Below are 13,179 nucleotides of genomic sequence, written 5' to 3' on the forward strand. Positions count from 1 at the left end.
CTCTCCGGCGCCACCCAGCGGCCGGCAGCGGCACTGCCCAGTGCCGCCCAGGAACCGCACTGGCGCTCCCAGTAACGGCACCAGTGCTCCCAGTGCCCTGCACTGGCATTGCCCAGTGCTGCCCAGTAACCTGCACCAGTGCTCCCAGTGCCCTGCACTGGCATTGCCCAGTGCTGCCCAGTAACCTGCACCAGTGTTCCCAGTACCCTGCAGCAGCACCACCCAGTTCCCTGTACCAGTATCCCCCAGTGCCCCCCAGTAACCACCCACCACCCTGCCCCATTGTCAGTGCCAAGAGCCCCAGCACTGTCCCTTGGGGTCCCCACACCAGCAGGGCACAGGACGCCCCATCCCCATAGCCAGGGGGTGACATGGGGCCGGGGGGCGACACCACCCCCAGCCCCCCTGGGCCTTCCAATCCACAGCATCACCACGACACCCACTCAGGAAAACGTGTTTCTTTCCCCCATCCCAGTTAACACCGTTTGGTCACAGCCACCCCCCCGCCACCAGCTGAGCCCCCCGCCCCGCTCAGACGGTGGCCTCCACCTCGGGGGGCTCGTCCCCCTCCAGCAGCCCGTAGGCCGCGTGGGGCTGGCAGGGCCGCTGCAGCGGGTGCGCCAGCAGCTTGGCCATGCAGTTGTGCAGCTCCACGGCGGGTCCCGCCAGCGACACCTCGTACTTGTAGTTGGTGCCTTTGGTGTCCAGGCTGCTGAAGAAGGCGTACATGTCCTGCAGGGGGACACGAGGGGACAGGCAGTGAGGGCAGGGGGTGGCACAGCCCCCCAGACACCCCGTCCTGCATTTACCTTCCAGCTGCTCTCATCGTCCTTCTCCTCCGCGCCATTGTGGATGTAAACCACGTCGAAGAAGAAGTAGGGACACTGCAGCATCTTCTGCAGGGCGAGACGCCAGGGGAGGCTCGTCCGTGTCCCTGAGCCACCCGGGGGGGACACGGGGGATGGGGGGGACCCACCTTCATGTGCTCCGACATGGAGAACTGGGGTTGGCAGCCCGGGCGGCCGAACACCAGGATGGTGCGGACCACGTAGGGCGGGGGGATGGTCTGGACGTTCTCCGTCACCGGCAGCTCGATCTTCTGCTGGCTGCACCGGGGGGAACGGAGGCGGCTCAGGGACCCCCCACCGCGGGCAGGGCTGCCTGTGCCTCGGGGCCCCCCCGCCTTGTCCCACAGGGACAGCAGCGCCCACCACACAGGCTGTTTGGGTTAAAGGCTCGTGGCATTTTTACAGTAAAGCAGAAAATTCGTAGCCAGGGTGGGAGCCCCAACCCCCCCGTCCCCCCCCAGCCGTACTCACATCAGGTTGAAGAGACCCTCCAGATCTGCAGCCGCAGGTAAGGACCGATCCCGGCACACAGCGCACTGCCCGCCCCCCAGCACCAGGGTGGGGAGGAAACACCAACAAATAAGGGTTTGGTGGGTCTAGTGTCACACCCTGCCCGGGGGGGGACTTGGGGGCCCCATCTGACCCCCCGGCCTCAAACGCTGACACCCCGCTGGGGCTGCCGGGGACACCAGCGCAGCCGCAGAGCAGCTGCCACCTGCAGGTGACGGGCACAGCGGGACCCGGATGTGCTTGAGGGACCCTGTTTGCACCCAAGGGACCCCCCGCGGTCCTGCCCCCCACCCCGTCCCAGCCCCACAGGCAGCGGGATACTGAACGACTTGCAGACGACGGTCTCCAGGTCATAGAGGCAGCTGCAGACCTCGCGGGGGTCCGAGGTGAACCCTGAGAGCTGAGAGGAGCCGGGGTGAGGGGGGCACGGAGGTGTCCCCATCCCCACCCCCCATCCCACGGCCCCACTCACCCACGTGGCGTCGTTGTTCACCACCACCAGCGCGAACTCGTGGCACTTGTCGATCTTGTGCTTCGTCCTCACAAACATCTCAATCATCTTCTGGGAGATGTTGAGTGCGTTGGTCTTGGACCTGCCGCGGGGCCGCAGCTCAGCAGGGACCCGCGCGTCCCCCGGTCCCCACCCTGGGGACAGCAGAGCCGGGGTCCTCGCGCCAGCCCAGCCGGGAGCAGCCCCCAAAGCTCACCCGTTAAACGACTCCAGTTTGGGCAGCGCCATCTCCTCCGCCAGGTCCAGGCAGATGATCTGCGGGCGACACCGACGGCTGAGCCCCCACCAGCCCCTCACCCTGGCGTCGGGGCTGCCCCCCATTCCCGCACCACTCACCACCTTCTCGGGGCAATTCACCCGCGGGGTCTTGACCTGGACCTCGCTGGGGGGCGCGGGGCCGGGCCAGGCGGTGCCGTCAGGCGCCGCCGTGCCGGGGGGGCTGTCGTCGGCGCTGGCCGCCTCGCCCTCGCCCTCGCTGCGGTTGCCCACGCTGGCCTGGGCGCTGAGCGCTCGGTCCTCGGCGCCCTCGGGGTTGGAGCGGGTCCTGGGCCGCGGCTCCGGCGCCTTCTCCTCCTCCTCCTCGGCCGCGCTGCCCGGCTCCGACGTGTCCATCGCGCACCCGCGTTCCATGGTGGCTCCGGCGGCGCTGGGGACACGTGGGGGTGGCCGTGGGGGTGGCAGCGCTGCTGCACCGCCGGGACACCCCCTCTTTGTGCACCCCTGGGACCCTCCCACTCTGTGCCCCCCCTGTTCATGTACCCCCTGCACCCCCCGCTCTCTGCACCCCTGGGACCCTCCCACTCTGTGCCCCCCCTGTTCACGTACCCCCTGGACCCCCCCACTCTTTGCATCCCCTGCTCGCACACCCCTGGACCCCTCCCGTTCTGTGCACCCCTTGCTCATGCACCCCCTGGACTCCCCTGCTGTGTGCACCCCCCATTCACGTACTCCCAGGACCCTCCCACTCTATGCACTCCCTGTTCACATACCCCCTGCACCCCCCTATTCACACACCCCGGACACTCCCACTCTATGCACCCCCTATTCACATACCCCCTGCACCCCCCCTGCCGTGTGCACCCCCTGTTCACGTACTCTCAGGACCCCCCCACTCTATGCATTCCCTGTCCACGTACCCCCGTACCCGCTCACGCACATGCCTGGACCCCCCCACCCTGTGCACCCCCCTGGACCCCCGGGCTCCGTGCCCCCCTTGCTCCGGCCCCCCCGTGTCCCCCCCCCGCACCCCGGTCCTGCGCCCCCCCACGCCGCGCGCTCACCCGCTCCGGGCCGCGCGAGCCCCGCCCGGTCCCGCCCGGAAGCGGCGTCACGCGTGGGGCTGCTGGGACTTGTAGTTCCCGGGGTCTCGTCGGGCACGTGGGGGCAGGAGGGGACCCCGAATGTCCGTGCGCTGCACCCCAAACACCCACATACACCCCCCCTGCACCCCAAACACCCACATACACCCCCTGCACCGCCTCCTGCACCCCAAATATCCGTGCACACCGTCCTGCATCCATGCACCACCTCCTGCACCCCAAATATCCATGCACACCCTCCTGCATCCATGCAACACCTCCTGCACCCCAAATATCTGTGTACACCCTCCTGCACCCCTACACCACCTCCTGCACCCCAAATATCCATGCACACCCTCCTGCACTCTTGCACTGCCTCCTGCACCCCAAATATCCGTGAACACCCTCCTGCACCCCTATACCACCTCCTGCACCCCAAATATCTGTTTACACCCTCCTGCATTCCTACACCACCTCCTGCACCCCAAATATCCGTGCACACCCTCCTGCACCCTTGCACTGACCCCCTGTGCCCTAAATACCCTCGCAGCACCCCTTTGCACCCCAAACACCACCCTCCAGCACCCAAACGCCCACAGCACCCCTGGGCTGCACACCCCAGCAATGCCTCCCAGCACCCCAAAAGCTCACACACACCTCTGCACCCCCCAAGTCCCGGCTGCCCCTCCAAGCTCTGAGGGACGCTCGAGGGTGCAAAGCTGGGTGCGTCCCCCCAGCAGGGGAGCCCGGGTGCGTGGGGAGGGCGCAACGTGGGGCCGCGGTGCCGTGGGGCAGAGCGGGGAGGGAGGGTTTTGGGGGGCAGACCCCCCCAGAGGGCTGCAGCGCCTGCCCGGGCACGGGGCAGCGCAACAGTTAACGCCGGAGCCGCCGAGGAAGAGGAAGGAAATCTCGGCAGGAACAAGGACGGGGACAGGCCCAGGGCAGGCGCTGGCGACGCAGCCGGGACGCGCCAGGAGCACCGGCCGTGGCACCGGGACGAGCACCGGGGACAAGCGCTGGTGGCTCAGAGACAGGATGGAGAAGGCAAGTGCTGCAGCCACTCGGCCAGTGGCCAAAACTTGTCCCCATCCCAGTGGGTGTCACCTCTCCGTCCCCTGGTGCCAGCCGGGCTGGGACAGACAGACATCCCTGCTCCCTACAGCCCCCGCAGCCCCCGCCGGGCCAGGAGGAGTTTGAGGATGAGGAGAAGGATGAGGATGAGGACAAGGACGAGGATGACGATGATGATGAAGACATGGCAGGGGACACCGGGGGCCTTTTGAGCTATGATGACTGCATTGCCCGGCTGCTGGCGACGGTGGCCCGGCTGCACCGGAGAGCCGAGCAGCTGCAGCACCGCATGGGCAGGTACCAGCACACAGCGGCCACGGGGCACCGGGGGCCACCACCGCGCGGTCCCCTCCACCTCTGCCCTTCGTCACCCCGCAGGGAGGATGAGGAGGGCTGGGAGGGCAGCGCCAGCCTCCCCACCGCCTGCCCGCAGCCCCGGCATCTCGATGGCACGCTCGGCACTGCCGGCAGCACGGAAGGTGGGTGCGCCGTGCCGCGGCGGGATGTCCCGTGCCGCGCCAGCGGCTGGGACCTGAGCGTGGCCGCCGTCCCCCTCCCCAGCCCACGGCCCCGACCTCTTTGCGGAGCTGCAGCACACCGTGAGCTCTCTGGAACGCGCCGTCTTCTCCCGGCACCGCTGGGCACCGGCGCAGCCCCTGCCTGGGGAGGAATGGGCACAAGCGGCCAAGGTGAGCCACACCGGCACGGCCAGCCCAGACGCCATGGCAATGGGCACCGGCTGACCGACCCCGTCATTCCCAGAGGCTGGAGGAGCTGGACCGGGCACCGGGCTGGGTGGGGAGGGGGATGCACCCACGCCGGGGCCCGGAGGAGGCGGCGGGCGAGGGGCTGCCGGTGGAGGAGGCAGCGGTGGCGGCGGTGGCAGCGAGGAACGCGGCGCTGCGGGCGGCCCTGGGGCGCCGGGACGAGGAGCTGAGCCGGGTCACGGCCTCACTGCGGGCGCTGCGGGGGGAGCGCGACCGGCTGCAGCAGAAGGTGGGTGCACGGGGGGGCACGGCCCCGGTTCACCCCTTGGGTGCTACCGGCGCAGCCCCTGGGGCTCAGCCCGGTGCTGCGTGCAGGTGCGGGAGCTGCGGGACGCTCTGGCCAAGCTGGAGGAGCTGGGGGGCTCCAGCAGCGACACCCCCACGCTCAGCAGCCCCTCGGGGCAGGGGGAGCCCTGGCTGCCCCAGGTGAGTGTGGGGCTGGGGGGGCTGCAGCTGCACCATGGGGGGGCTCGGCGGGTGGGATCGGGGCTCTGCCTGTTCCCTCCGCAGGACCTGCCCCAGTGCGGCGATGGAGCTCAGCCCCACAGCCCCCTCTCCCCCCAACCCTCCGAGGGGCCCAGCCGGGAGCAGGAGGAGCAGGTGCAGCAGCTGCAGGGGTGAGTGCCCCCCAGCCCCTCGCCGGTGGGGAAGCCGAGGCCCGGCGGTGCGGCTGAGCGCGGTGCTGGCGGCGCCAGGTGCCTGGGGAGGCTGCAGGAGGTGAACCGGCAGCTGGCGGCCGCGCTGCAGGAGTGCAAGAGCGATGCGGAGCGGCTCAGCATGGTGCTGGGCCAGCACGAGTCCCGCAGCACCGCCCTGCGCCTGGCCCTGCGCTGCAGGTGGGGACAGCGGGGACATCGGGGACGTGGTTTGGGGGGGACAGCCTGTGGTGCCACGCTGAGCCCCTCTCCATGCAGTGAGCGCTGCGGGGGGGCCTACGCTGCCCTCCTCCATGTGGTGAAGGCGAAGATGGGCAGGGAGGAGGAGGACGGTGCCCGTGGCGGTGAGTGGTACTGGGGGGCTGGGGGTGCGGGGCAGATCATGGGGAGGATGCTGGGGGGATGCACAAAGATGCTGGGGGATATCAGGGGATACAGGAGGGGATGCAGAGGGGATACAGAGGGGTACCAGGAGGGGTACCAGGGGGGTGCTGGGGGGATGCAGGGAGGATGATGGGGATATCGGGGGATGCAGGGAAGGTGCTGGGAGGATGCTGGGGAGCCCTGGCCCCCAACACACCCCCATGACACACACTGCGGAGGAGACCTGCCTGAACAGTGCTTGCCCCTTGCCCAGGAGCCACGGGGGAGCTGGCACCCCATGGATGTGGGTCCAGCCCCACAGCGACGCAGGGGCTGCAGCTCCCAGGGCGAGCGGAGCCAGACGGGCAGGAGGAGAGCAGAGACAGTGGCTCCCCGGGGCTGCAGAGGTACCGGGAAGATGGGGGGTCCCAGTGGCTGAACCGTCCCCGCGGTGGCGCCGTGCACACCCCAGCTGTGTCCCTGTCCCCCCAGCACCCTGGCACCCCCCGCCATGGAGGAGGGGGCCCTTCGCGAGCACATTCGCCGGCTGCGCGTGGAGCAGGCGGCCGTGGAGGCGTCCCTGCGCGACGCCCCGGTGCCCCCCCGCGCTGGCACCCACCGCGGCGAGGACGCCCGCGCCCGGGCCGAGCGGGTGCTGCGGGATGCCCGGGCTCTCCTGCCCAGCTGGAGGCGGCCAGACAAAGCGGAGCTGCTGCGGGACCTGGCGATACTCAAGGTGAGGTGCTGGGGGGGAAAGGGGAGCCGGATGCCTGGGTCCCTCCCTGGCTCTCTGCAGGGTCCAGGATTTGAGCAGGGGGTGATGAGTGGTGGGAGGGAGTGGGACCAGGGGACCGGGGCCGTGCCTCAGTTTCCCCCTGCCCTGCCAGGAGGCCATGGCCGACCTGAAGCTCCGGCTGCAGCTGGTGGAGAGGGAGAAGCGGGGTCTGGAGGTGCTGGCGGCTGGGCAGGGGCCGCGGGAGGCTGCGCTGCTCCTGCTGCTCCAGCACCTGCAGCGGGAGAGGGACGGGGGGTCTGGCCGCCCCCCCAGCCCCTCCAGCAGCTCCAGCAGCAGCGAGGAGGTAAGGACAGCGCCCACCTCCCCTTGGGGACCCTCCTTGGGTGTCCCCGGGGGTGGGACCCACCCCCAGTCTCTGCAGGATGCCCAGACTGGCCGGATAGGAGCAGGGGCTCCCCAGCAGCTCCCGGGTGTGGAGAGGATGCAGGAAGAGCTGCTCCGCACCCTGGCGCGGTAAGAGCCCCGAGTGCGGTGCCGCGGGGCCGGCGCTGGCGGCGCCAGGCTGGCTGCCACGCGGGTGTCTGTCCCCAGGGCGCAGGAGCTGCGTGGCCGCGCACGGGCCCTGGCGCTGGCCCTGGAGCAGGGCAGTGCCACCAACCGCGCGCAGCAGCTGCGCTGCGTCACCGTCACCACCGACTTCTTCCAGGCTCACAGGTGGGCGGGAGGAAACACCCCCCCCAAAAACGCAGCGCCCTCCTGCATGGCCCAGTCGCGCGCCCCCCCTGCCTGCCCCACATGCGCCGTCCCTTCCTGCGCACCCCAAAACTGCCATCCCTTCCCGTGCACCCCAAAACCACTGTCCCACCTTGCACGTGCAATATTGCGGTCCCTTCCTGCACACCCCAAAAGCGTGCTCTCTTCTTGCATACCCCCAAAATGCTGCCCCAACTTGCACATTCCTGATGCACGGTCCCTTCCTGCACATCCCAAACACACAGTCCCATATTGCACACCCCAAAAGCATGGCCCCGTATTGCACACCCCAAAGCTGCGTTCCCATATTGCACACCCCAAAAGCATGGTCCTGTCCTGCACACCCCAAAACTGCGGTCCTATCTTGCACACCCCAGAACTATGGTCCCATCTTGCACACCCCAAAAGCATGGCCCCGTATTGCACACCCCAAAAGCATGGCCCCATCTTGCACTCCCCAAAAGCATGGCCCCGTATTGCACACCCCAAAGCTGCGTTCCCACATTGCACGCCCCAAAAGCGCGGTCCCATCTTGCACACCCCAAAAGCTCAGTCCTATCCTTCAAACCCCAAAACCGTGGTCCTATCTTGCACACCCCAAGACCGCAGTCCCATCCTGCACACCCCAAAAGTGCAGTCCTATCCTCCACACCCTAAGACCGCGGTCCCATCTTGCACACCCCAAACACGCGGTCCCATCCTGCACACCCCAAAAGCGCAGTCCTATCCTCCACACCCCAAAACCACGGTCCCATCCCGCACACCCCCGACGCGCCGTCCCCTCCCGCACACCCCAAGGCCGCGGTTCCTCCTTGCACACACCCAAAGCACGGTCCCCCCCGCCGGCGCGGTGCCCGGGGCGCGGTGCCGCGGTGCCGCGGCGCTGAGCACGGTGCCCGCAGCGCGCTGGCCCTGGCGTACCGCGGCGCCCGGCGCAAGCAGGCGGCCCAGCTGCGGCGCCTGGAGGCGCAGGCAGGCGCCCTGCGCAGGCAGCACGCCCGCAGGGTGCAGGCGCTGGCCCGGCGGCTGCAGAGCCTGGAGCAGGGGACAAGTGACAGCGAGACCTGCATCTAGGGACACCCAGACAGCCCCGTGTCGGGAGGCGGCTGCTGCATCCCCGGGGAGAATAAAGCGCTGATGCTCGTGGCTCCACCGGCCTTGCTGTGGTTTGGGTTTTTGGGGGGGTTCGGGCAGCCGGACCCCTGGCTGGGTTGATCCCAGCAGGGCTGGGAACAAAGGCTGTGTCCCCCCCGCCCTCCCCGCTATCTGGTGGCGCAGATGAAGCCGTTTCGTTATCCCTGACGTGGGATCAAAGGTGACGGTGGTGGCCGTGGCGGCAGGGGCCCATGCATATTCAGGAGGGAAGAGGAGCAGTGACCCTGCACCGGGGGCAGCCTCGCCGAGCAGGGGGGGGCCCGGCAGCGGGGCTGTGCCGCGGGGGTGCCGCGGGGAGGGGGGGCTGAATCTGGCAGCCCAAACCCTGGCATGACGGGGCGTTCGGGCAGCGGGAGCCGGGCTGAGCGTGGGTCTCTGGCAGGAAGATGCATGGGGCTGTGGGGCTCAGCCGCGCTGCAGGGTGGAGGGGAAACTGAGGCACGGAGCTCTAGGTAGGCTAAAATGAGGCCTGCAGCTCCCTGGAGAGATCCTGCAGCGGAGTTCAAGGCTCAGTGGATCGATACCCAGAGCAGTGGTGATGGAGAGGGCAGAGAGGGGGATGCAGGGCTGCAGGATGCAGGGATGCGGGATGCAGAGATGTGGGATGCAGGGATGCAGGGCTGTGGGGATGCAGGATGCAGCGATGCAGGACACAGGGATGTGGGATGCAGGGGTGCGGGATGCAGGGATGTGGGATGCAGGGATGTGGGATGCGGGGATGTGGGATGCGGGGATGTGGGATGCGGGGGTGCGGGATGCAGGGGTGTGGGATGCAGGGATGTGGGATGCGGGGGTGCGGGATGCAGGGATGTGGGATGCAGGGATGTGGGATGCTCGGTTCTGCCAAGCCCGGCTTGTGGGGGGGCCGGGGGGCCGGCGGGGGCCGGTGGCGGTGGCGTGGAGGGGCTGACCCACAGGTTGAAGGTCAGGGCTCTGTGCTCAGACCCCTTTTCAGATTCAAATGTGCTCCTGGGGGCTTTGTGCGGGGTCAAGCTCCGCCGAGAGCTGCATGAAAGGGTCGGGGCAGCCGGGGCAGCTTCAACCCTGGGTGCCAGGAGCAGGGGGAGGGCAGGGGGGACCCCGCCGCCACCCCCACCCCAGCTGGACAGGTCCCCCCGCTGCGTCTCGCTGACCCCAGGGCCAGACTGGGTTCCCCCGGGGTCACCGGTGTCCCCACTGTGCCCAGCGGCTGTGGGGGTCACTGCTCACCCCAAACATTCCCCCAGAAACCTGCAGCTTCCCAGGGAAGGCTCCATGTGCCAGTTCACAGTTTGATAGAGCACCATTCTGGCCCACTCCCTGCCTCAGTTTCCCCTCCGTGGAGCAGCGTGGGCTGCAGCAAAGCCCCCAGGTACCCTCGGGTCACCTGGGAGAGCAGAGCGGGTCCCGGGGGGCTACAAAACACCATCCTGGCCGGGGCCGGCTGTGCCATGAGCAATGGGAGCGGGAGGTGCGTGATTCACGTCCCCCCTGGGGAGGGAGCGTCCGGCCGTGCCTGGGTGGGGGCCGCAAGATCTGATATCCCAGGAATGCAGGGCAGGGAGCGGCTCTGCCGCAGGGCGGGGGGACGGGGACCAGGGGGACCAGGGGGACCAGGGGCAAGGGGGGTTGGTCTCCTCCAGCCCCTCGGCCGGGCTGGGGCCAAAACCGCAGCTCTACAGGAGCGAGAGCCCATGTGTGTACGGTGACCCCTGCCGCTGTTCGCACACGCGTGTGCACCCCCGTGCGTGGGGCTGCGTGTCCCTTGCACACGCGTGTGCAACTCGACAGAGGTGCACTCGCCGCACGGGCACGCGATGGTGCTCCCTGCATCGTGCCCAGGGCGCAGCCGGCCTCAGCGTCCCTTTGTCCTTCCCAGCGGCCGCCATTCGGCCACGCAAGGTCACGGAGCTGCAGGAGGGTCAGGACCCCCCCGGGACCCCCCCTGCCGGCTCCAGAGCAGCTCCCGCCTGCCCTCGCCACCCTGGCACGCAGACACACGCCTGCACACCCGCCGGCAGGATCCGGCCGCAGGAATGCGGCGCCGAGGAGCCCGGCCAGGGCTCAGCACCCTCAGCACCCCGGGGCAAACTGGGGCTGGGGGCTCTGGCAGCTGCTCCGGGGCCGGATCCTGCCCAAGGGCTGAAAATCAGGGGACTGACCCAAAAACATGCAGGGGTGCCTGTTCCCATGGGGGTACGCTGGGGACAGACAGACAGAGGGAGCCCCTGGGAAGCACCGCTGCTGGCAGCTCCCATGCACATTCCGGCACGGGCACAGCTGCCTCTAACCGGGATCCCAGTAACTGCGTCAGGGCCGGTGGCACCGGCACCCAGCTCTCTGGTGGCACAGCTGCCAACCTGCACGTTTTGGCAAAGACTCCCCAATCGTCCCCCAGCCCAAAGGCCGTGGGGGAGCTGGGGGACACCGCTGCCCCCCAGGTCCAACCAACGGCGAGCCCGGCAACCTCCCCGAGCGCCGCGGGCGCCTCTGCCATGCCGGAGCCTTCCCGGGGGCGTCGGGGCGGCACGAAACGCGCCGGCGGCTCCCGGGGGCCCTTTTGTGCGGCGGAGTCAGCGGAGCAGCGCGAGGAAGGAGGAATTCCTCCAGAGATCAAACGCCTGCGCCAACTGGACACCAACGTCAAAACAAACGCGGCTCCCAGCGCGGGGCTGGGAGCCGCGCGGGGGAGAAGATCCAATTTCCTCCTTTGTTCCTGGATTATTATTTTTTGCAGGGGGTGAGGAGGCGGGGGAGCGGCAGGGAAAGGGCCATAAATCACAGGCTGACAGAAGAGAAAGGAGAAACGGGGCTGGCTGCAGGTGGGGGTGACACCCCTGCCTGGACGGGGACCCCCCCAGGCTCGGCCCCTTGGCAGCCGGCTCTGCCGGGTGTCGCTGCCCGAGCCCACGGCCGCGGCAGCAGGTACCTGGCGAGCAGAGATCCCTCCAGACAGGAGGAAATGGAGGTTTTATTTATGGCCGGAGCTGTAATCCCTCCACCTCTGCTGCACCCCAGCTCTGGGCTCAGTGCTTTGCTATTGGTTTTTCTTATATCCTGCCCATTTTGCTTTGCCGTGGCCCTGGTGGAGATGCTGGCCCTGGGTTGGGAATGCCAAGGACGGCGGCGCCAGGCGCCGTGAAGGTCGTGGCGGCGCTCGGTCCAAGCCCGTCCCTGCGGCGTGGGCATCACCAGCTGCTCTGCTCGGCACCGGCACCAGCCTGGCCGGAGCTGGGACCGCCGCGTGGGGTCCCCCATGGGGACAGGGCTGACCCGAGGACATGCCGGGGGGACAGGGGCGTGTGGGGGGCACCCAGCCCATCCCGCACCCCGGCTTTGCGCCCTGCCCGATGGACTTTGCCCCCCAAGTCAAGGCGAAAGGTGCGCTGCCGGGAGACACCGGGGCTGCCGCGGCACAGCCAGGAGGAGGGTTTGGCCCGTGGGTGAAAGGCGAAGGCAGGGTGATACCACCGGGCTGTTCCTGGGTCAAGCACCTTTCTGCAGGGTTTGTTTTCCCGTTAATGATTAGCAGGGCAGCAGCAGGCGGGCGCTGCGCACCCACAGCCCGCGCCCCAGCCCACCCCTGCGCTGACAACCTCTTACGGGTCTGACTTGATTAACCACATTACAAACAGATTTTACAGGGCTGCAGGCACCCAGTCCCCAACCGCGTCCCCGTCCCAGGGGCTGCGCAGGGTGGTGGCACCCGAGGGACCCCGAATATCACAGCAGCGCCCCATGGCACGGCCCTCACGCCCCGTGCCAGACGAGGAGCCGCGGCCTCGTGCTGTTTGCAGTAATTAAAGATCCCGCTGGGGCTGTCGGCAAGAGGAGGGGATTGTGGACGTGGATGTCGATGCCGACAGCTTGGCCACGGGCCAGGCGTGGGGGAACCGCTTCCCATCCTCCAGTCCCAAGCGGTGTCACACCACACCACGGTGACCGAGCTCTGCCCACGCGTGACAGGGTGGACGCGTGGCTCGCTCCTCGTTCCCAAGGGGACCCAAAGACTCCGTGGTGAATGTGCCCCTTGCTGCACCCCGCGGCTTAGAGGTCACTTGCTGGGGGGGGACAAGGACTACAGGCAGCGCCATAGACGACCACAGCCGTGCGCGGCATGGCCTGGCACACCGGCTCCCGGTGCAGTGCACGAGGTGTCGCATGCTCCCGGTGCCACCGAAGGGTCCCCAAAGGGTCCCCAAAGGGCATTGGGCAGGCAGGGGGCCACATCCAGCCCTCTCCGCTGGCCAAACCGCCGGCCCTATAGCGGCGGCCAGACCGCGGCTTCTCCCTGCCCGTGCCCCGTACCGCAGCGGGGCCGTGCCCGGTACCGCACCGGGGTCGTGCGCGCCCCCGCCACCACCGGCCCACGGAGCCGCCCAGGCCATGCCGTGCCCGGCCCCGCTCCGGTGCGGTGCAGCGGGGCTGCCCCCCCGGCTCCCCCCGGCCCGGTTCCCGGGGGGCGGCCCCGGTGCTGCGGCGCGGCCGGGGCCGGGGCAGGACCCGGCGGGCGGCGAGCGGAAGGGGAGGAG

At 68.9% G+C, this 13,179-nt stretch overlaps 2 protein-coding genes across 4 annotated transcripts; one reads left to right on the forward strand and one right to left on the reverse strand.

Moving 5' to 3' along the window:
• Positions 1–443: 443 nt before the first annotated feature.
• On the reverse strand, positions 444–3,205 carry BABAM1 (BRISC and BRCA1 A complex member 1). Its single transcript, XM_082072420.1, has 9 exons — positions 3,150–3,205; positions 2,206–2,515; positions 2,066–2,124; positions 1,831–1,951; positions 1,680–1,758; positions 1,320–1,344; positions 977–1,106; positions 810–896; positions 444–732 (listed from the first exon to the last, which is right to left on the reverse strand). The coding sequence occupies exons 2-9, from the start codon at positions 2,497–2,499 to the stop codon at positions 532–534; spliced, it is 996 nt and encodes a 331-aa protein (XP_081928546.1). The 5' UTR covers positions 2,500–2,515; positions 3,150–3,205; the 3' UTR covers positions 444–531.
• An 894-nt stretch (positions 3,206–4,099) lies between these two features.
• USHBP1 (USH1 protein network component harmonin binding protein 1) lies at positions 4,100–8,665 on the forward strand. Of its 3 annotated transcripts, none has more exons than XM_082071850.1 (15): positions 4,100–4,211; positions 4,330–4,535; positions 4,617–4,717; positions 4,800–4,927; positions 5,001–5,234; positions 5,321–5,431; positions 5,516–5,622; positions 5,701–5,841; positions 5,920–6,005; positions 6,299–6,431; positions 6,517–6,760; positions 6,912–7,103; positions 7,182–7,273; positions 7,352–7,474; positions 8,416–8,665. In XM_082071850.1, exons 1-15 carry the CDS (start codon positions 4,203–4,205, stop codon positions 8,585–8,587), a joined length of 2,079 nt encoding a protein of 692 aa, XP_081927976.1. In that variant the 5' UTR covers positions 4,100–4,202; the 3' UTR covers positions 8,588–8,665. The 3 variants fall into 3 exon arrangements, with proteins under 3 accessions (XP_081927976.1, XP_081927977.1, XP_081927978.1); XM_082071851.1 differs by having other exon boundaries at positions 5,570–5,622; XM_082071852.1 differs by lacking the exon at positions 5,701–5,841.
• The last annotated feature ends 4,514 nt before the right edge of the window (positions 8,666–13,179 follow it).

Source organism: Streptopelia decaocto (assembly GCF_964273445.1).
Source record: "Streptopelia decaocto genome assembly, chromosome: 24".
Lineage (NCBI taxonomy): Eukaryota > Metazoa > Chordata > Aves > Columbiformes > Columbidae > Streptopelia > Streptopelia decaocto.